Genomic DNA, 22,307 nt, shown 5'->3' with positions numbered 1-22,307 from the left:
AAGATTTAGAGTGGTGTGCCCTGTGGCTCCAAAAGAACTGTATTGTATATACTATAATGATATAGTATATGTTTCACTGACTCTTAGGCAGTAGTCAAAGGACTAGCAGTACAATCTGCAAAATGGGTCTTAGATGATTGGAAGATAAGGGGAACCCTGGGTTATATCAAATAAAGGGTCTGGGTGAAAATTAATGCAAATAATAAGAAGTAGTACTTGCTGCTAAACAGGGAGCCAATAAATGAATAATGCAGAAAAGGAAAAGTTAACATTTTGGTGCCACATAAGTGGTTAAGATCAAGAGGAATATATTGTAATTTAGCTATATTTATAGATGCCCATAAAAGTGAAGTACTATAATTCACTTGCAGAAATGACCTTCATCTAAAGCTAATGGTCCAGGATGGGTCCCTGTGGATTTAAGAAGAATTTTGTCTGGAGTCATCTATGTGATGCTGTACTTGTGATGCAAGTACTGTAACTTTGCTGACTGTGCGGTTTGTGGGACACTAATCTTCCTGACATAGCTTTATGGTGGAACAAAGGATTTTACGTTCATTGATGGTAAAACATTTTATGATATTGAGCTGAAGCGCTCAAATAGGTACTTACATTCTTTAAATTCTTAGTAAAGCTTGATATTACTAGATAAGATCCCTGATTTTTATAAATCTTACTTGGCAATCTGACCCCTTTTGTTTTCTCAATAAACCCAGAAGTTTGTACCTTGAAAAGATTAATAAAATTGATACATTGTGAGCAAGACTAATCAAGGGGGGAAAAAGAGAAAACCCATCGTACTCACATGAAGAATAAGAAAAGGACAACTACTGCAGATTTCTACTAAAATTAAAAGTAGCAAGAGGCTTTTGTAAAAAGTTTCATGCCAATGACTGAAATTTTAGAGGAAATAAGCTAAGTAGTTAAAATATTATTAAAACCTATAAAAGAAGAAATAAAGAGTTGAACATTTATGCATATTAATTTGGTTCTGTAATTAAAAACTTGCATGAAAAGAAAAATTTAGGCTCAGATAACTTCATTGGTGAATTCTACAAAATATTTAGGGAAAAAAGAATGCCTATCATACAAAAATTTTTCAAGAGAAAAGAAAAGGTGAGAATTATAAACCATGATCCTAAAACCAGACCAAAACTTTATAAGAAAGAATTGCAGGGTAGTTTTCATATGAATATAGATATAAAAATTCTAAGCAAAATATAGTAAATTTAATCCAGCAATATATACAAGGAGGTAATACATCTTTATAAAATTATGTTTGTTCCAAGAATGCAAGATTGTTTTAGTATCAACAATTTAATCACTATAATTTATCACCTGAATAGAATAGAGAAGAAAATCCATAGCATCATCTCAATAAATGCAGAAAAAGTGTGGTAAAATCAATGCCTATATGTGATTAAAACCCTCAGCCAATACTAATAGAACATAAATTCTTTGCTGGTAAAGGGTATTTACAAAAGTTCTCTAAATTTCAGTATATTTCGTGGGGGGGAGAAATTAAGCAGGTTCCCCCCTCAGATTGGGAACAGGTTAAGAATGTTCACTATTCTCACTTCCTTTTAGTATAATACCGGAGGTCTTGTCCTGTGCAATGTGACAGGAAAATGAAATGAAAGATATTAAGATGAGAAAAGAAGAAATAATACTGTCATTATTCACAGATAACATGATTCTAAATATAGATTCAAGGGCTCAGCTGGGCTGGAGAGAGTGTGAGAGCTGAGCTGTCATGTGACAGAGTAGCGAATTAAATCAACCAGCCGTAAATAATCGTATCAGTGTAGTCTTTAGTCACTTGCTTTGATAGTATAAGCAAGACCCTAAAACTAGGGTAAGCACCAACTTCCCGTTTCATTAATCCCATGGAGCAGAGTACTAGTCAAGAGTCAGGTGGATGAGCACAGATGTTGGAGTCATCTCATTGCCAAGGATGCTCTGAACAAAAGGATCCTGCAGTTTTATGGATCTGGGGGTCCGGGAGGAGGGTAAGGGTGAAGGACTAGCAGGAATGGAAAAGTGCTGAGTCAGAGTGGAGCAAAGTGTCTTCAAGATTCCCTGGTAAGAAGACCTCCAAATGGAAGTGCCTGGGCTAGTAATGCAGATACGCATGAGGGCATGGCTGGCCAGGGAGGCCTGAGTCCTTGACTTCAGCTCTTTGTAGATGCTGTAATGGGTTGGCTCTTTTCCAAGTCTGGTGTGGGGAGAGCAGCTTTCTCCTATGAAGCATGCCAAAAAGCCTTTGTCATTGCCTATGAACAGGCCTGAAAAATCACATACAGACTTTCGGCGCAGAACCAGACTCCTCATACAGAAAATCTAGGAGTATATGTAAACAAAGTATTAGAAATAGTAAGTGAATTTAACAAGCATTGTGGATAAACATAAAACCACAGCCAACAACCCAACTTTTATTCTCCATTCAAAAGCAAAACAGAACCACAAATGCAGTTCTTCATAATTCCCTTTCCGACCTATCAGTACCTAGAAATAACCTGGCTCTTGTTCTCACATATTTTTTTTTTCAGTTGATATAATTCTGACCCAAGGGAAGTAGAATTCAAAGAAAAAGCATGGACTTTGATACCAGCAAAACCTCAGCTTGCATCTGGATTTTTGTTTCAGTCACTAAGTTGGTGGCTTTTCCTTAGCCCTAAAGAGGGGCTAATAATATATATTCGTAGAATTACAGTTGGGATTAAAGTTAATGCTCATCAAATACTGAAACCCAGCATGAATCCTGCCACACAGTGCTCAGTAGGCAAATGTCAGTGAAAAAGGTAGAATAAGAACTTTATCAAAAATTCTCTCCTCCAACCAAGTAATGAGAATACTGAAAAAAAACTGTCAAGAGTCAACATTTTTGGAATTGTTGAAATTACCCAAAGTCTTTTACAATCTGGAAGTATTTATTCAAGAAAAAAAATGACTGAATGTCAGTAATAGTAGTGAAGCTATAAATTTGTCCCATTTCCATCCTCTCTCCCCAGCTCCTCTGTAGCCTTGAAAACCAATAGCCTGCACTCATAGCAGCTTGGCAGTTGTTGGAGGGATTAGAATGAGATTGGAGTTTGTTCAAAGCCTTTTCCCAGAGAATTATTTGGCCTGTGTGGTGGTTCTTTGGAAGATCTCACTTATAAGATTGCCTTCATTTGATTTGATTTGGATCCTTTCTCCTGATTGCATATGTCAAGAACAACCAGAGGCAATTCATGAACATGGCAGCAGCCTTAGGCAGTAGATAACAGTTGGAGAAAACAATAGGTTAAACAAAACGCTTAAAAGGAAACATGGAGGGACATACCATAGGGGGATTTGAAATACTATGACATATTTCTGGCAATTTGAGGGCTGTGTGTATGAGTAGAGCTGTGCATAGGACCAGACTGTGTGCATGTTTAGGAAAGAGGTGGGAAAGGCCAAATTGCTCATCTATGGCTTACCTTGAGACTCTGTGGAAGCAAGAAATGAAGACTAAAGTGAAGTTGTAAACGACTTGGGTAAGGGGTGAAGTTGTGCCCAAATGTGTTAAGAAATTGAACTAGCAATTAAAAATCTTCCCACAAGGAAAAACCCAGGCCAATTGGGCGTCACTTTGAAGTGAATTTTATCAAACACTTAAGGAAGAATTAATACAAATACTTTACAAACTCTTCTAAAAAATAAAAGAGGATGGACCACTTTGCAACTCATTTTATAAGACCAGTATTATCCTAATGTCAAAATTAAACAAAGATATCACAAGGAAACAAAACTATAACCAACATCTCTTATAAATATAGACAAAAGTACCAGTAAAATACTAGCAAACTGAATTCAGTTGCCTATAAAAAAGGACTAGACACCAAGACCAAGCAGGATTTATCCTAGGAATGAAGGTCGGTTAATGTGAGGTCAGACAATTAAGTTCGTGAACTCTTTCATGCTAGAAAAAGTGCTACATACCTCATTGCTGAATATCACTATGGTCACCTTCAAAGTACTCCCCTTTAGAAGCTATGGACCAGTGCCAGTGCCTAATCCACCCTTCAAAGCAATTTTGGAACTGTTTTTGGAATGGCAATCAGAGCTGTCATCATTTTACCCTGAATGTCATCCAAATGTCTTCCTTTCAATATTTCCTTTATCTTCAGGTAAAGAAAGAAATCATTGGGGGCCAGATCAGGTGAGTAGGGAGAGTGTTCCTTACAGTTATTTGTGTACTGGCTAAAAACTCCCTCCCAGACAGTGCCCTGTGAGCTCGTGCATTGTTGTGATGCAAGAGCCATGAATTGCTGGCAAAAAGTTCAGGTCATCTAACTTTTTCACATAACCTTTTCAGCACTTCCAAATAGTGAACCTGGTTAACTGTCCATTTGGTACAAATTCATAATGAATAATCCCTCTGATATCAAAAGAGGTTAGCAACATCAGTGCAACAAGTTTGCGAACCTAGTTTTCAGACCTTGTGTATGAAAATCAGTCAGTGCAATACACCATATTAACAGAATAAGGGACACAATGCTTAGTAATGGCAGGTGCTGTTACTACTATTTCTTACGGTTCTCCATCCACTGCCTATCTATACATTTAAATATAGCAGGTGCTTCAGCTCTTATGATATATGGTTTAAACACCACCTTGTCCTCTACACTGCTGAGTACTTGCTTCAGTATGTGTTGGAAGAGGTCAGAATATAGTTGCCTGTTTGAATCTCCACTATCCTAAGGAAAATACGTGTGAAGAAAATTTGAAGAAATTTTTTGCCTGGGGGAGACTTCTTTCATTGAGTGGCCAGTGGAATTCCTAGACTTCCAAAAATAGTCAATGAAAAGGCATAAAAATTGATCTTTTTATATATTTGCATCACAAGTTGGCAATAGGATTTGAGCCTTCATTTGCTCCCCAAGTCTAGATATCACTCTGCCTGAAAATATATTAAATTGCAAGGCTTCTATGAATAGAGTATGTCCTGGTGTGTTTGTAGTACAGTTTAGAGACTGACTCAGTATTTTAACCTCTGGTGACCTCAGCCCGTGAAGAAATTTCCTAGGGGATATGCAACCTGAGTGAAAACCTATGTTGTTCACACAGCATTTAGAGCCCTTCATGTCCCAGTTCATGATACCCAAGGGCTTCTAAGAGGAGTGCTTTATCCTATAATTTTCTTGACCAGGAATGTAGGCTGTTAAAATATAAGTTAAATGCAGGGACAAGAACCAGACAGGTGAAGATGTGTTATTCATAGTGGGATTCTCCCAGATATCTGTTTCTAAGGTGAAATCTTTAAAAAAACACAGATAATTAATTCCTTGGAGGGCCAAACCTTCCATAGAAAGCGAGGTCCTTTAACGTACTCAGTCATGCTCAAAAAGGAGAGATTTTCTTGTTGTAAGAGCAGAATGAGAGATCGTGGTTAAGTGAATGACATGTTTGTTCTGTAACTATAGAGAAGATCAGAAGATTGTCCTTAGTACCTGAGGACTTTGGGTTCAACTTCAACTCATTTTCTTGTCCGTTGACTCAAATCTCAAGGTATAAGAGTTTTGAAAGTGCTGGATGAATCCATTTGAATAGATTTGCGCCATGTTCACATTTCTCTGTTACCTATAATATTGTTCAGTCAGGGGCTTAAAAAATAATATTACACAATATGATGTTTGAACAGCTACATATAATGGTTAATTCTGATTCCTGAACACATTGGGTATTTTCCTTAACTACAGAGGTGACCACAGTTAACTAGAATGGCTGATTTTTAATCCAGTTTCTCACATTTCCATTTTCTATTAAGGGGTTCATAATTAAAACCATTGAAGCATTACTTTCTATATGTTTTAGGATAATTTGCAGAAGTATTTGTTCTCCCCACTGTATGTGAATCTATCTATGTTATCAGGAATAGGTTTACATTTTATGGATCCCTGAGTCAATTTGTAGGCTTTGGAGTGTGGAGATAATGCAATAGTGTAGCAGAGTGGAGCTGGATGGGTCACTGAGGGTTTTCTCCAGGGGACGGACAGATGGTGTGATGGCTTGGATAGTCAGAGATTGGCTTATGTACAGTCACTCATTTCCTTGAAGCAATGCTGTGGCTGATAATTTACAGGGATGAAGGGGAGGCGTAAATCCCACCTTGTACTGATAGGAGGAGATAGAAGCAAATCAGAAGAAAGGGGTGGTTTGATACTAATCAATTAGCTGTGTTTCCTTGGACTTTACTTCTCTGGGCCTCAGTTTCCTTATCTTTAAAGAGCGCATTGGTTGATAAAATGCAAAGTTCTGGAGCATTTCTAATGTACAACAATTCTAGGGTCTTGTCCAGTGGACCCTCAACTCATTACCGTCTGACTCTCCATTTTGTACATTAGCAAAGGCACTGCCATGGATTTCATATGGTCACAGGTAGTGGCGTTAGGCACCAACAGACTTGTCCAAACTCTGACGTTGCTGAATCCTGGAAGTAACCTTGATCTATACTGGAGAGGTACTAAGTGTTCAGGAGCTAGAGACAGCCTGGATTTGAATATGGGTTCCTCTGCTTTTATATCATTATGATTTTGGGCAAGTCATTTATCTCCTCCTAACCACAGTTTCCTTTTTTAAAAAAAATATAGACACTAAGGTACCCATTTCAAAGCATTGTTGTGAAGATTAAGTGACATAATGCATGTAAAGAACCTAGTATTTTTCCTACCACATGGCAAATATGGAACAAAAATTAGCTATCATTATAGGAACTACATGGTGTGAAAATAAATCTCTGCATGCTATTAAGAAGGGGGGAAATGCAGAGTAACAATAAAAGTTTCCTATTCAAAATGTTGGAACATGTGGAATTTAAACAATTAACAAAGGTTTCTCTACTTGGAAGACATATGCATTCTTAGGTCCTTGCCTTTCCATTGTGGTCTGAGGGCCCTTTTATTAAAGTCATCCTGCTAGATCAATGCTTCTCTCTATTTCTCATTTAAACACTTACGGGTATTAGCAGATGTGAGTAGTAATAGGCACATTCTTGGTCTTTGAAGTAGGACAGAAAAAGAACTGATCTGTGCTTGTGTCTATCAGTTAACAGAGGGTATCAGAGACATTAGTTTTGACATAACAGCTACATATAATGGTTATTGCTACATATAGTGGTTGAGCAATATATGTATTGCTCAATATATGTATTGCAATATATGTATTGCCAAGCTGTTTCTGTGTGGTGTGGGACAAAAGGAGGCAGGTGAAAATTGTAAAAGAGAAGTGTTTTAAAAATATATTCCAGGTACTTCAGAATTTGCAAGAAACTGAAGTAGTAAGTGAAATAGTGATGATCAATGAGTCAAGTGTGTGGTTTACTGTCTGATTTTGATCATGAAATCTGACCTTTGGCACAGACCTTTAGGAAGTTATACAAACGTATTAGTACTCAGTTGTTGGTTCTCCCAAGGGCCATCCCCTCTAGAGAAGAGGTGGCCATTAGAAATGTGCACACCCTTCTTCTCACGGGTCCTTGTGCCTGGAAGGATTCTCTGATACAGTGGGCTATCCAGAAGGGAGTCCACTATGCGGGGGATTGGCACTCTAAGGCTAGCTTCTCAGTGAAGCATTTGTGGGATCATCTGGAAGAGGTTTCCTTTCCATGTACCTCATGATGTATGTTGCCCTCATGTAAGAGGGACACTTCATCTTACCCTTTACTGTCTTTGTGCTTTAGGAATACACTAAGATACAGGGAATAAAGGAATCTGAGGTCCAGAAAGAAATGAAAATCAATAATGGCAAAACTTAGTTTGAAATACTATCTTAAAGCTTAACAAAATGACAGGTGTAGTCCTTATCAAGTAAATGGAAATGGACTTTGCTTTGCATTAAACTTAACAGGTTGATTGTACAAATTTGACTTATGGACTATCAGTGTCAATGATGTTAGTTTCTTTTTCCTTCCTTTTTTTTTTTCTTTAAAGGCAAAGCATTCCTTCCTAGAGTTTTTATCACCTGCATCGCACAGATGGAGAATAAAAGGAATGTGGCTGAATTCATTTTAATAGGTCTTACACAGAACCCCCAAATGCTGAAACTGGTGTTTCCGGTATTTTTGGTTCTATACGTGGTAATGCTCTCGGGCAATCTGCTCATTGTGGTTACCATGACCACCAGCCTGGCTCTGAACACCCCCATGTACTTCTTCCTGACCCACCTGTCCCTGATAGACACAATTTATTCTTCTTCTTCAGCTCCTAAGCTGATTGTGGACTCTCTTCACGAGAAGAAAATTATCTCCTTCATGGATGTGTGGCTCAAGTCTATGCAGAACACATTTTTGGTGCTGCTGAGATCATCCTGCTGACAGTGATGGCCTATGACCGCTATGTGGCCATCTACAAACCTCTGCACTACACGGCCATAATGAGCCAACAGGTGTGTGGCCTCCTTGTGGGAGTGGCCTGGGCTGGAGGATTTCTCCGTGCAACTGTTCAGATCCTTTTCATTGTTGGCTGCCCTTCTGTGGCCCCAATGTCATAGATCATTTCACGTGTGACTTGTATCCTTTGTTGAAACTTGTCTGCATGGACACTCATACCCTCAGTCTCCTTGTTGCTGCCAACGGTGGATTCATCGGCTTGTTAATCTTCCTCCTGTTTGTGGTGTCCTATGTGGTCATCTTGCGCTCCCTAAGGACTTACAGCCTGGAGGGGAGGCACAAAGTCCTCTCCACCTGTGTGGCTCACATCACTGTGTTCGTCTTGTTCTTCGTGCCCTGCATATTTGAGTATCTGCGCCCAGTTAGCACGCTGCCCATTGATAAAGCTGTGGCTGGTTTTATACCACGATAACTCCTATGTTAAACCCTTTAATCTACACCCTCAGAAATGCAGAGGTGAAAAATGCTGTGAAGAAGCTCTGTATCAAAAGGTGACTTCAATGGAGGAGTAATCACAACAGCATAAAATGACTTTATGTTTTAAGTAGCAAAGAGAAAACAATGTAATTACTATGGTTTGTGGTGAACTGAACACCACATGTAAATGAATGTTGAAACATTATCAGTAAAGATATCCCATTTAGATTTATTTATTGCCCAATTGGTTGTCAAACTTTGGTGTCCTTTCAGAATCAGTTGAAATTCTTGTTAAAATGCACAATCTGAGGCTACAGCTCTAGAGATTGTAATTCAATAGGAGTGCTGGTGGATTGGCATATCTGCATTTTAAGCAAATTATCCAGAGGTTTCTAAGCAGGTGACCTATGTATACACTCTAAGCAATAGTGCTATAGATTATGTTGTATACTCAGCCCATTATCGGATCATCTTATCAAATATGAGAATCATGAAACTCTCAATTCTTCATAAATCATCCAGTGGAAGCTCAGTACCTTTGCAGTTACAAAACAAAATAGTGTTCTCTGAAAATAGAAATGGTTTTGGTACTTATTTTTTGTCTTCTCTTTCTATACTTTTTCATGTTTTCTACATCTAGTCTGATTCTTTTTATCTCTGTCTTCCAAAGGGAAAGTCTATCATCCTTTCTTACTGAATTATTTGGACTAAAATTTATTGTTATTATAATTTTAACCAGTTATTCATATTGAGAACATTGTTTGCACAATTTTGCTGTGTGAAGGAGATTTTATGTACCGTTTTATATGCACATTTTGGAGGAATGTGTGTTATGTTTTAATACCGTGTTTCCCCGAAAATAAGACCTAGCAGGACCATCAGCTCTAATGCATGTTTTGGAGCTAAAATTAATATAAGACCGGACTTATTTTAATATAATATAAGACCAGGTTTTATATAGTATACTATACTATAGTGTACTACCAAGTCTTATATTAATTTTTGCTCCAAAAGACATGTTCAATCTGATGGTCCAGCTGGGTGTTATTTTCCGGGGAACATGGTATACTATGACGGTAAAGAGAATGACTGAATTCAGTCTCTGAATTCAGTCTCTGAATAACATAGTTCTGAGATCAACACTAAATTTTCCCACATTGAGTATGAATTTTGCAAACCACAACCTCTTTAAGTTTGAGTCAAAAGAGAATGATAGAGATAGGATTAATTAAATAATTCTTGTAGATGTTTTATTACCAATAAATGCTCAATAGCTGTTATCTATTATGAACTTTTTTGTTTTATTACTGGAGTCTCTGTAACTATATAGAGCCACTGATGAATCTAATATTTTTTAATGAAGAAGGAAAATCCATAATTTCTGTGTAATGGTTGTGAAGAATAATACTGTGAGCTGACTGGCCTTGTAGAACATCTTGGGGGATGGAGTCCTTTCCAATACCCTCGGACACACTGTATTCCTCTAGTTGGTTTTCTGATTGCTATTGGCTTCAGGCCTCCTAGGCCTTGGGTCTGATCCATTTATGGGCATGATTTTCTCCAAACAAGCCCTTTCAGGCAGCGAAAATATGAATAAAGTTAAGTGAGATCTTTGTTTAGAGGAGGTAGTATGGTGCAGAGGTAAGAGCAGATTCTGCAAATAGATTTCCTGGGTTTGAATGTGATCCTGAAAGGTTATTAAACATTTCTACCCATTATTTTCTATATGTATAAAAATGGTAACGATAACACCTATCTCTTAATGTTTTGGGGCCATTAAGTGAATTTATGTATGTTAAGTGCTTATGAAAGTTCCAGGCACATATTAAACGTTATAAAAGTGTTTAAAAGGAAAAAAAAATACTGACTAGTGCTGACCGATATTGGCTTATACCTCTTCTTGAACTAGCAAGAATCATTGAACAACCATTGATCTTGAATAATTTGTTTGGATGAGGACCCCTAGGGATATTGCCTTGGTTTCTGTTTTCTTAGGTGTAAAAGATACCTCTTCCTGTGACCAGTACTACATCAGATAACTTTTCCCTTGAACTTGAGGAGGGACTTTATTGACTTTCAGCGTTATTATTCAGCCTCTGTTAGCATCAAAGTTTTGGATGATGCGGAAGGATTTTGGTTATGGAGTCAATACTACTGGTATTGAATTCTGTCTTACTAGTTTATATAACATTGCATGGATTTCAAAAACTCTCAGGATTTTATTGTAATCTTAGTTCATATGTAGAATGAAATAGTAGTACATGTTTCATAGGATGATTTTTAGCATAAGGCGAGACACTGTAATGTAAAGTATCCAGGACACCGCTTGTCACTCAGTGAGTACTTACTAATTGTCACCTGTGTTTGTTGCTTCCCTCACTTCTTCATCAGTGTCCCATTTCTGTCTGACTTTTGAAAAACTCTATGATTTATATTTAGTAGTCAGTTCTATGTGGATACTGTATTAGGAGATCATGAGGAACTTTCAGGATTCTGAGTAAAGTGTCCCCTCCCCAAATTAATGCAAGATGGATTATATTCACTCTCTAAATAATTCACCTTACAAGTGCGAATGTCTCTAAAGTTAAAATCAGGTTAAAGAAGACTTCAAAATTTAATAAACTTTATGACAAATAAGATGTCTAGAACAAAAATTAATAAATGTACTACAAGCTGTTCTTCTTTATTACAATTTGGCTCATGCTACAAAAGCAAGTTATTGTTTAATCCCCATAAGAGCCCAATGAAATATATGTTATTATTCTGCTTTCCAGAAGAATTCACTGATATTTGGGAAATTTATATGTTTTATTGTGGGTCACAGAACTAGAAAATGCCTGATGTGGGATTTGACACATGTAGTTTGGCTTTGTAACTTGCACTCTTAAACACAGTGGTATATATCATAGTAATAACATGTAACATGTGACATGTAACACCTTCCTAGTGAAGGGAAATAGTTGATAAGTAAGAAAACATGTAAGCATTCAGCATGAGATGTGCTTAAAAAGTGATGTGATACAGAATGAGTCAGAAAGCAGGGAGCCATTTTAAATTGTTTCTTCAAGGAAGACCCAAGAGCAAGAATTTACAGTGTTTCTCTACCTGTGTTCAGGGACGAGAGACAATGAGCTGAAGGTCATGAGTAAAACCACTAGAAAGGAATTTCTGTATGTGGATGGAGAATTTCATCTGACCTGGATGAGTGTCATTAACTGTTCTCTCTTCTTCTGACTCAAAGATCACCAATCAACCTTAAACTTGTAATTAATCCAGCTCTGATTAAATCAGATTGAAGCAAAATAAAACATGTAGAGTTAAGCAACTGTCTTTCCCCAGAACTTAAGTCGGCTTCCCTGCAGGTGTTTTCTTTACTGATGTCTTTGGTGTAATCAACAGAATTGATCTCCACTTTACCTCTTCATGGCTTGTTTTATTTTATTTTATTATTATTATTTTTATTTCTCCTGATATTTTATTATTGGTATATATAAATGCAACTGATTTCTGAATATTAATTTTGTATCCTGCTAGTTTACTAAATTCATGTATCAGTGCTAGTAGATTTTTGGTGGAGTCTTTGGGGTTTTCTATGTATAATTTCATGTCATATGCATGTAATGAAAGTTTTACTTCCTCCTTACCAATTTGCATGCTTTTTATTTCTTTTTCTTGTCTGATTGCTGTGGCTAGAACTTCCAGCCCTATGTTGAATCGAAGTGGAGAAAGTGGGCAACCTTGCCTTGTTCCTGATCTTAAGGGGAATGGTTTTAGCTTTTCCTCATTGAGTATGATGTTAGCTGTGGGTTTATCATATATGGCCTTTATTACGTTGAGATACGGTCCCTCTAGTCCCACTCTCTTGAGTTTTTTATCATAAATGCTGCTGTATTTTGTCAAATGCTTTTTCTGCATCTATTGATATGATCATATGATATTTATTTTTCATTTTGTTAATGTGGTGTATCATATTAATTGATTTGCAGATGTTGAACCACCCTTGCATACCAGGAATGAATCCCACTTGATCATGGTGTATGAGCTTTTTAGTGTATTGCTGAATTCTGTTCGCTAATATTTTGTTGAGGATTTTTGCATCTATGTTCATTAGAGATATCGGCCTGTAGTTTTATTTTTTTGTAGTGTCTTTGTCTGATTTTGGGATCAGGGTGATAGTGGCCTCGTAAAAAGTGTTTGGGAGCTTTCCCTTCTTCTGGATGTTTTGGAATAGCTTGAGAATAGGTGATGATTCTTTTTTGAATGTTTTGTAAAATTCACCTGTAAATCCATCTGGTCCAGGGCTTTTGTTTGTTGGGAGCTTGTTGATTACTGATTCAATTTCCCTGGTGGTAATCAGTCTATTCATGTTTTCCGTTTCTTCTTGAGTTAGCCTTGGAAGGTTGTATGCTTCTAGAAAATTGTCCATTTCTTCCAGATTGTCTTAATTTGTTCGCATATCGTTGCTCATAGTAATTTCTTAAAATTTTTTGTATTTCTGTGATGTCTGTTGTCACTTCTCCTCTTTCATTTCTGATTTTATTAATTTGGGTCCTCTCTCTTGTTTTTTGATGAGTCTGGCTAAAGGTTTGTCGATTTTGTTTATCTTCTCTAAAAACCAACTCTTGGGTTCATTGATTTTTTTGTATTGTTTTTCCGGTTTCTATTTCCTTTATTTCCGCTCTGATCTTTATTATCTCCTTCCTTGTACTCCCTTTGGGCTTATTTTGCTGTTCTTTTTCATCTCCCTTAACTGTGACGATAAACTGTTGATTAGTGATTTTTCTTGTTTCTTTAGGTAGGCCTGAAATGCTATGAATTTCCCTTCTTTCACTGCATCCCATAGATTTTGTGTCATCGTGTTTTCATTTTCGTTTGTCTCCAGATATCTTTTGATTTCTTCGTTGATCTCATGGCTGACCCATTCATTATTTAGTAAACGTTATTTAGCCTCCATGAATTGGTGTGTCTTCCAGTTTTTTCCTGTAGTTGATTTCTAATTTCATAGTACTGTGGTCAGAGAAGACAACTGGTATGATTTCAATTTTCTTAAATTTATCAAGTCTTGTTTTGTGGCGTAACATGTGGTCTACCGTGGAAAATGTTCCATGTGTGCTTGAGAAGAACATGTATTCTGCAGCTTTGGGGTGAAATGCTCTGAAAATATTGATTAAATCCAAGTGGTCCAATGTGTCATTTAACGCCATTGTTTCCATATTGATTTTCTGTCTGGAAGACCTGTCCCTTGTTGTCAGAGGTGTGTTGAGGTCCCCTACTATGATAGTGTTACTGTTGATCTCTGTCTTTATGTCAGTCAATATTTGTTTTATATATTTAGGTGCTCCTATGTTGGATGCATAAATGTTTACCAGGGTTATATCCTCTTGTCGGATCGATCCCTTTATTATTATATAGTGCCCATCTTTGTCTTTTAATGTATTCTTCATTTTAAAGTCTACTTTGTCAGATATAAGTATTGCAACTCCAGCTCTTTCTCATTTCCATTTGCATAAAATATCTTACTCCAACCCTTTACTTTCAGCCTGTGTGTGTCTTTTGATCTGAAGTGAGTCTCTTATATACAGCACACACAAGGGTCTTCCTTTCTTATCCACTCAGCCACCCTATGTCTTTTGATTGGAGCATTTAATCCATTTACATTTAAAGTGATTATTGATAGGTATATAGTTATTGCCATTTTTTAAATTTGTAGTTAGATTGTTTTCATCTTTCTCCTGTTTGCAGAAACCCTTTTAATATTTCCTGCAACGTTGGCTTGGTGGTTAACAAATTCCTTTAGCTTATTCTTTTCTGGGAAGCTCTTTATCTCTCCTTCAATTTTAAATGATAGCCTTGCTGGATAAAGCAATCTAGGTTGTAGGCCTTTGTTTTCCATTTCTTTGAGTACCTCCTGCCACTCCCTGCTGGCCTGCCACGTTTCTATAGAAAAATCATTTGATAGTCTTATAGGAGTTCTCCTGTATGTAACCCGCTGTCTTTCTCTTGCTGCTTTTAGGATTCTCTCTTTGTCTTTAAGCTTTGCCATTTTAACTATAATGTGTCTTGGTGTGGACCTGTTTGGGTTTATCCTGGTTGGAACTCTCTGCATTTCCTGGGCTCGTATGTTGGTTTCCTCACCAGGTTAGAGAAGTTTCTGGACATTATTACTTGAAATATGTTCTTGATCCCTTGCTTTCTCTCTTCACCTTCTGGTATTCCTATGATGTGCATGTTGTCACGCTTGATGTTATCCCAGAGGTCTCTTAAACCGTCTTCATTGTTTTTTATTCTTTTTCCTTTTTGTTGTTCTGTTTGGGTGATCTCTGCTAACTTGTCTTCTAAGTCGCTGATTCGATCCTCTGCCTCATCTAACCTGCTGGTAATTCCTTCAAATGTGTTCTTTATTTCAGTTATTGTATTCTGTAGTTCTAACTAGTTGTTCATTATGATTTCTACATCCTTCTTTATGTCGTCTCTGAGCCCCTTAAACATTCTTATCATCAGTGTTCTGAACTCTGTCTCTGATAGGGTGGTGATTTCTATTTCATTTGGTTCCAATCCTGGAGGTTTCTTCCATTCTTTTATTTGGGACATGTTTCTTTGTTTCCCCATTCTGGCTGACTCTGTGTGTTTCCTTCAACACATTAGGTAGATACCCTAATATCTACCAAGGGTTCTTGTTTTTGCTGGGTTATTTTATGTAGTATGTGTCCTTTTTATTTGACTTGCACCACTTCCTTCTTCTCCTGTGTGTGTGTTCCGAAGGTGACTCTGTGTTGTGTGTATTGTCCTTTCAAAGTTGATATTTAATTGCTTTTGGTTTACCAGTAGGTGGGATTGACCCCTATGCTGACTAGTTGTCAGACTTGGCTCTGCCCACAGTGGATGTTCTGCTGCGTGAGGGTTGACCGCTCAAATGAGGTTAGGCCCCTATGGCCTCTTGTGCCTGTCATAGAGTCATCTATAGTATTTCTTTATTATCCATTGAATGTCTGTAGGTTTGTATTATGTCCTCTCTTACATTGCTGATATTTGTAATCTGTGTATTCTTTCCTTTTCATTCTAGATCAGTCTCATTAAAAGTTTATCAATTTTATTGATTTTTAAATTCTTCATCTCATGTGTTTTTCTGTATCCTTTTTCTGTTGTCCATTCCATTGAAGCATTCACATTTTGGTGGGAGGTGTGAGAATCTGTATTTTATAATTCTTGTTTTTTGGCTGGAGTGTGTAAGTTCTCTTCATTATCAGTGCTAAAGAGGGTCAGAGGCATCTTTAAACCTTATTATTCTAATTGTATCTCATGTGTTTCTATTGTGACATAAACATAAAGACTCACATAAAGAGGAGGAAAATTCTGCTTTAAAAACAATCATAAGTAAGAAAGACAGTTTTATGTTTCACTATTAAGATAATACTGATTTTGGATTCAAAACTTTATACTTTATTTTATATTAAGGAAAATTTATTATAATATAACAATACATTATTTTCTGAAAGTAAGAATTAATTTACTATGCTTAACAACATATAAATATGATCTCTTTTCCCTTGACTTTTTTCATAAAATAGAGGTAAATTTAAATGTATTTGATTCATTATACTTGGAAGGTTAATTCAGGCCAAGATGGGGAAACAAGGACCAGATTCACTCTGCTGCCTCAAAAGAGCCAACAAATCAGAAAAAAAAAAATGAAATAATGATTTTGAAAATGCTAGCCCTTGGAAAAAACTGACAGTGATCACTGAGATAGGAAGCAAACAAGCTGAGCCCTGGGATTGTCCCAGCTTGTTTCCTTTAAAATGTTTCCCTGCTGTGGTACAGACAGGGATACCCAGGAAGATCCTGGTAGGTGCCCTTAGTGAGGAGATGAAGCTGAGAGTCCGAGGAGACCAAGGCAGCTGGAATTCTGCAGGTAGAACACTGGAGAGGCTAGAGCTGTAGAAGGAGAGTGATTCAGACTTGTGGTGCTTAATTTAGAAATCACTGGGAAAATTACATTTTTGTTATTAATTCTAGTTGAATTACCTATTTATATTCTACATGATTGAAGTCTTTTGAAATGCATTGCAGCTTGTTTTATCATCTAGTGTACTGTCTATTGTGGTGAATGTTCCACGAGCGTGTTGAGACAAATGGAGCGAACAGTCCCACTGTTTTCTCTTTCTCCACTCCCATTCCAGCACAGATGCTACCCACTTGCCTGACTGAAACTATGTGACAAACTGCCACAGTTTATCTACATTTGAAATGAGTTTTGAATCACTTGTTCTGAAATTAACACTTACCAACTTCTGTAAGTCAGTTCAGATGTCATCTGCAAAGATATAGCTTAAATTTAAACAGGTCAGACTATTTTGAAGGTCGTGATTTAAACAAGAGAGTTTTTACATATTTCATTTCTGCCCAAACTGGACTTTTCCCTTGGGTCATTCGACCTCCACTTATTCTTTTATGATTCTCCACACCCCTCCCACCCCCGCCCACGCCCCGCGCACTTGGTTCTGTAAATGCTATTCTACACGGTGATTATCGTGGTGGCGTCTCTGGAGATGCAGAGTGTGCAGTACTCACAATTATGATCAAGGTCCCAATGAATTTAATTAGAGAAGAATCCCCCTTGGAGATGCACCAACTGAATGACTCAGTATGTCGTGTTGCAGTTTTAGTGTAGATAAAGTGTTTAGAGGCCTTTGTCCTTATCTCAGAGAGTGTTTGTCTGTATGGGTATTCACATGACTGGCTTGTTCAGGAATTAAAATGATGGACTCACCACATAGAATATGTATATGAAACTGTTCTCCATCGGTTAGGTAACTCAAGTTCAACAATGCTGTATGAAGGCAGGCCAGCGTAACTGACTAGGCATCATGATGTTGTAAAGGCTGTTTCACTACTTCATCTTTTGTTATTATAAAACACAATCTGTAAAATATTTATCTAAATAATTTATACACAAGTGACAATTTTCTCTCCAGTCATAATGTTGATTTAACGATATTTGTTATTAGGACGAATTCTGCCAGCAATGAATATTATGCATCTCTGTTCACAATCAAGATTCAGGGCATTCATATTCCTTTTGAAAGTCCCACCAATTTGAAAGACAGGATTTTTCAGAAAAACAGTTGAATCAGATTTCCCAGAAGCATTAAAGAGTTGGTCCCATGGAAACAGTTCATGGCCAGTGATGAGACATGTGTTATCTTGTTCTCCGTGTCCACAGAGATGGCATCAGTGCAGGGAGGGTAAGGAAGAGGGCACCACGGCCCAGAACGGAGATTGGAAGGCTCTCTCGTTATGCAGGAAACCCAGTGAATGCATTTATCCGTAAGATTCGGAGCTAGACTTGACATTTTGCAAGAGGGCATTGGTGGTGTGAAAATTTACGCTGTCATGAAACCTCTCATGTGATTCTCATAAACAACTATATCCTTGTGAGTACTGAAATATGTGGGGATTGATTCAAGTCTGTAATAGTCTTTTGAATATTTTCATATTATAAAGATCTGGAATAAATTTATTTTTTCTCACATCACTATTCTAGGAAACTAACTTTAAGTATAACTATTTGGGGTCATTTTAATGGGCGGGTATTTCTAGATGTCATGATAGGTTTAATTAATATGTTCTCTAAGCATTGTTTAATCTTAAAAAGTAGCTGATGATACAGAATTCGATTGAGTGACTTTCAGAAATACAAGTTCACATTGTATTTAGTAAGCTGTTACTTCAATTTCAATATACAGGTGAGTTTTTGCATTTTATCATGATAGTTTTAATATTTTTTATTGGGCATTTCAAAATATTTTTCCTTTAATTCCCTGTTTATTTGAATTATGGACTTTGCTATTGGTGTGTTTGTCTTTCATTTGTTAATTACCTGTTTTACATGTGAACTCTGTATGTTCTCAGTTATGTAAATCTTTTTTCAAACTACTTTTTTCTATTAACATTATGGTATCTATTCCTAAATCCTTAACAAAATTTGATATTGTCTATTTGGGACTGCAGTGATTCTTCCACCCCTAGAATATAGAAAGTGATCTCCTTTATTAACTAGAAAGTAAACATAAAGTAAATCTTGCTTTAGTTGTTCTTTAATACTTAATTCAATTTTTATTTTTGTGTAAAGTATTAGCTATATTGCCAATTTTTTGAGCTTCCAGGTGGAAAGCTATGTGTGGCAACGCATTCATTTTATAACGTGTCCTTTCTCAGGTATGACTCTAATTACTTGCCTCTCCACTAGTCTGTAAGATGGTTGAAGTTTGGGACCACGTTTTAATCAGCCGTATATTCTTATAATCTCTGAAAGGACTGCATCCTAAGAAATCATAATTCCTATTTGTTCAATGAATAAACAAATTGTCCTCTGAATTCCAGAAGTCACTAGTAATACAAATATTTACAGGTGATTGTGTCCTGAGCCCTGAAATAAGACATACAGAAGAACCTATGAAACAAAGGACCAATGTGACTGAGTTTGTCCTCTTGGGGCTCACTCAGAGCCTTCAAGTTCAGAAGATATTGTTTGTTGTGTTCTTGTTCAGCTACATTGTGACAGTGGTGGGCAACCTAGTCATTGTTGTGACTATTGTGGTCAGCCCAACCCTGGGTGCCCCTATGTACTTCTTTCTTGCCTACTTATCATTTATGGATGCTGTTTATTCCACTACAGTTACCCCAAATATGATTATAAACTTAGTCGATGAGAAGAAAACCATTTCTTTTGAAGCTTGCATGAGCCAGCTTTTCATAGAGCACTTATTTGGTGGTGCTGAGATTCTGCTCCTGGTGGTCATGGCCTATGACCGCTACGTGGCCATCTGCAAACCCTTGCATTATTTGACGATCATGAATCAACGACTGTGCATTGTGCTGCTGTTGCTGGCCTGGGTGGGAGGTTTCTTGCATGCTGTAGTTCACCTTTTCTTTGTTCTCAACCTTCCCTTCTGTGGCCCCAATGTCATTGACCATTTCGGCTGTGACATGTACCCCTTATTAAAACTTGCCTGCACCGACACCTATTTTATTGGCCTCACTGTGGTTGCCAATGATGGCGTGATCTGTGTGGCCATCTTCGTGCTGTTACTCATCTCCTATGGGGTCATTCTGCACTCCCTGAAGAATCATAGTCAGGAGGGGAAGCGCAAAGCCTTATCCACCTGTGGCTCCCACATTACTGTGGTGGTCCTCTTCTTTGTCCCTTGTATTTTTATATATGTGAGACCTCCTTGTATCTTACCGATTGATAAATACTTGACTGTGTTTTACACCGTTATCACCCCTATGTTGAACCCCTTAATCTATACTCTGAGAAATGGAGAGATGAAAAGTGCCATGAAAAAGCTGTGGATCAGAAACAGAAAATAAGGCAGCAGAGAAATGTGTCATCTATTTTCAATGAAGAATTGTTTCATCCTGGAAAGACGGATTATTATTAATGTGTAGGAAATTTCTCCTCAGGTTCTATAACTTGGGCATGAGAAAAAGCATTTATTATGTGAATACTTCTGATGATCAACACATGTTTTTTAGATTGTCATAATTTCCTAATTAAATATATATATGTAGTTTAAAATATATTTTTAATATTTTCATAACTTCTTGGGAAAATATATATTCAGTTTTTGTGGGTGAAATGTTCTGTTGAGATTATAGATCATGTCCTATATTATGAGTTTGCTATAGTAATTATTGTAAATTTATTTTAGTTAATGGTAGATTTTTTTCTCGTGTTTCTCTGTTAAATAATGTAATGTTTTTCAGAATTAATAGTGCTTACTACAGATTTCAGAAGATAAGAAATAGAATATAAAAAGTTAGTTCACTTCTCTTCACACAAAGATAGCCCATATTAATATTTGAAATATACATCTCATTTTTGTATCTGCAAAATACTTTAAGTATATAATTTCTTCATTTGTATTGCTTAGCATGTTCAGATTGAAGGAGAATGATGCTTCGGACTTCTAATATGAATCATGAGTAGGCTAAGTATATAGAAAGAATCTGAATGAACAAGGCAGACATGCAGAAAAATAACTAAAATCTTATGTATTTTCCCGAATGGGAAATCATATCTCCTCATGTTAATCAACTTTGTTTGCTGTTATAGTTTCATGAAGATGATTCATTTATCTTCCCAGATAGTTCAGAATATGTGATAATTCCACTGCCATTTGTCAATATTCCATCTCCTCTTTTGCTTATAGTGTTTTGTAGGCTTCTATGGAGACCCAGGCCCTGTCTCACGTATGTAAAGTAAGAATAACCCATAATCCATGAGCTTCGCATATGCAATTACAGAGCTTGACATCAGATATTTTGGGTGATATCATAGTTTAGAAAATGCTAACTGTATATGCTATTCGTACCTCTCTTATTAATGGAATACAGATTATTAGGTGACAAAGAGGTGAGAATGTATTGTGTTATTTGACAGAGATCTCATTCATAAAATTCTCTCTTGAATTAAGTTTAAAACAAGATTTTATCACATCTCTTGAGATATTATTTGAAAACAAAATATTATTTGCTTGACAGATGCTAAGGAGCATATAGTCATGATTCTGTCTCTCTATTTAGTCTGAATTCAAAAGGCCTAAGCTAAGTAGGGGGCAGTGGGTCCTTTTCAAGGGTAAATCACACTGTGTGAAAACCTTGTGTCCTGAGTTTAATCACTGTTATTATTACATAGAGGTGTTTATATCTTCTTAAAGTCTTCTCAGATGTAACTCTGTTCACTAAATTATATCAAATATTTGATTTTATCAGAATTTATGTAATTAATTTGTCCACCTTTGCACATTGCTATAGATTGAAGGTTTGTGTCCCCCCTGATTCATGACTTAAATCTTGTATAATATGGTGTGTGGGGAGCCATGATTTCTTGTTATTCTGAAGCCTTGCAGGCTGGCTCAGTTTATGATTAACTTGTTTCAGCTCCTAAGGCATTATCTCTGCCTGCACCTGGAGGGTGCTTACAACCTTCTGAGGAATGAGGTGGGAGTGACCATTTCCCGGACACTGAGGACTGAAGATTAGCAGAATAATTGGTGGGCTTTGTCATGAGATGATGACTTTGGGAAAGTTTCAAGGATTTTGTAGTTTGTATGTAAAAGTCATAAATTTACTCTTAATGAGATAATGCATACTCATAATTGTTAAGCTACATGTACACAGATGGTATAAATTGGTAAAGGAAAGTAAACTCGGTGCTTCAGGATCACTGAAGACTGGCCGCATCATCATTTGTGTGAGTGTCTTTTTTCATTCCCACTCCCCCATTCGGGTACTGTTCGATTTGTGGTGGCTGGACCGTCACACTTGGCGCCCGAACAGGGACCTGAATACGGGGGTAATAGTGAGGAACACCGCATGGTTAGGGCCCGGCTCATATTGAGGAGCTTATTTCATGGATGCGCGGTGAGTAAGGTACTGTCTCCTCGGTCGGATGAATGTCTGAGTGAATGGT

At 37.0% G+C, this 22,307-nt stretch overlaps 1 protein-coding gene and 1 pseudogene across 1 annotated transcript; both read left to right on the top strand.

The window, feature by feature from the left end:
- The first annotated feature begins 7,999 nt into the window (after window positions 1-7,999).
- Window positions 8,000-8,908, top strand: LOC117030768 (olfactory receptor 4C12-like; annotated as a pseudogene).
- Window positions 8,909-19,285: 10,377 nt separating this feature from the next.
- On the top strand, window positions 19,286-20,203 carry LOC117030614 (olfactory receptor 4A47-like). Its single transcript, XM_033120759.1, has one exon. It carries the CDS (start codon window positions 19,286-19,288, stop codon window positions 20,201-20,203), a length of 918 nt encoding a protein of 305 aa, XP_032976650.1.
- Window positions 20,204-22,307: the final 2,104 nt, after the last annotated feature.

This window comes from Rhinolophus ferrumequinum, chromosome 11, assembly GCF_004115265.2.
Source record: "Rhinolophus ferrumequinum isolate MPI-CBG mRhiFer1 chromosome 11, mRhiFer1_v1.p, whole genome shotgun sequence".
In the NCBI taxonomy this organism is placed as follows: Eukaryota; Metazoa; Chordata; class Mammalia; order Chiroptera; family Rhinolophidae; genus Rhinolophus; species Rhinolophus ferrumequinum.
The sequence above is the reverse complement of the archived record's forward strand: the minus strand, read 5'-3'. Positions and strand labels throughout refer to the sequence as shown.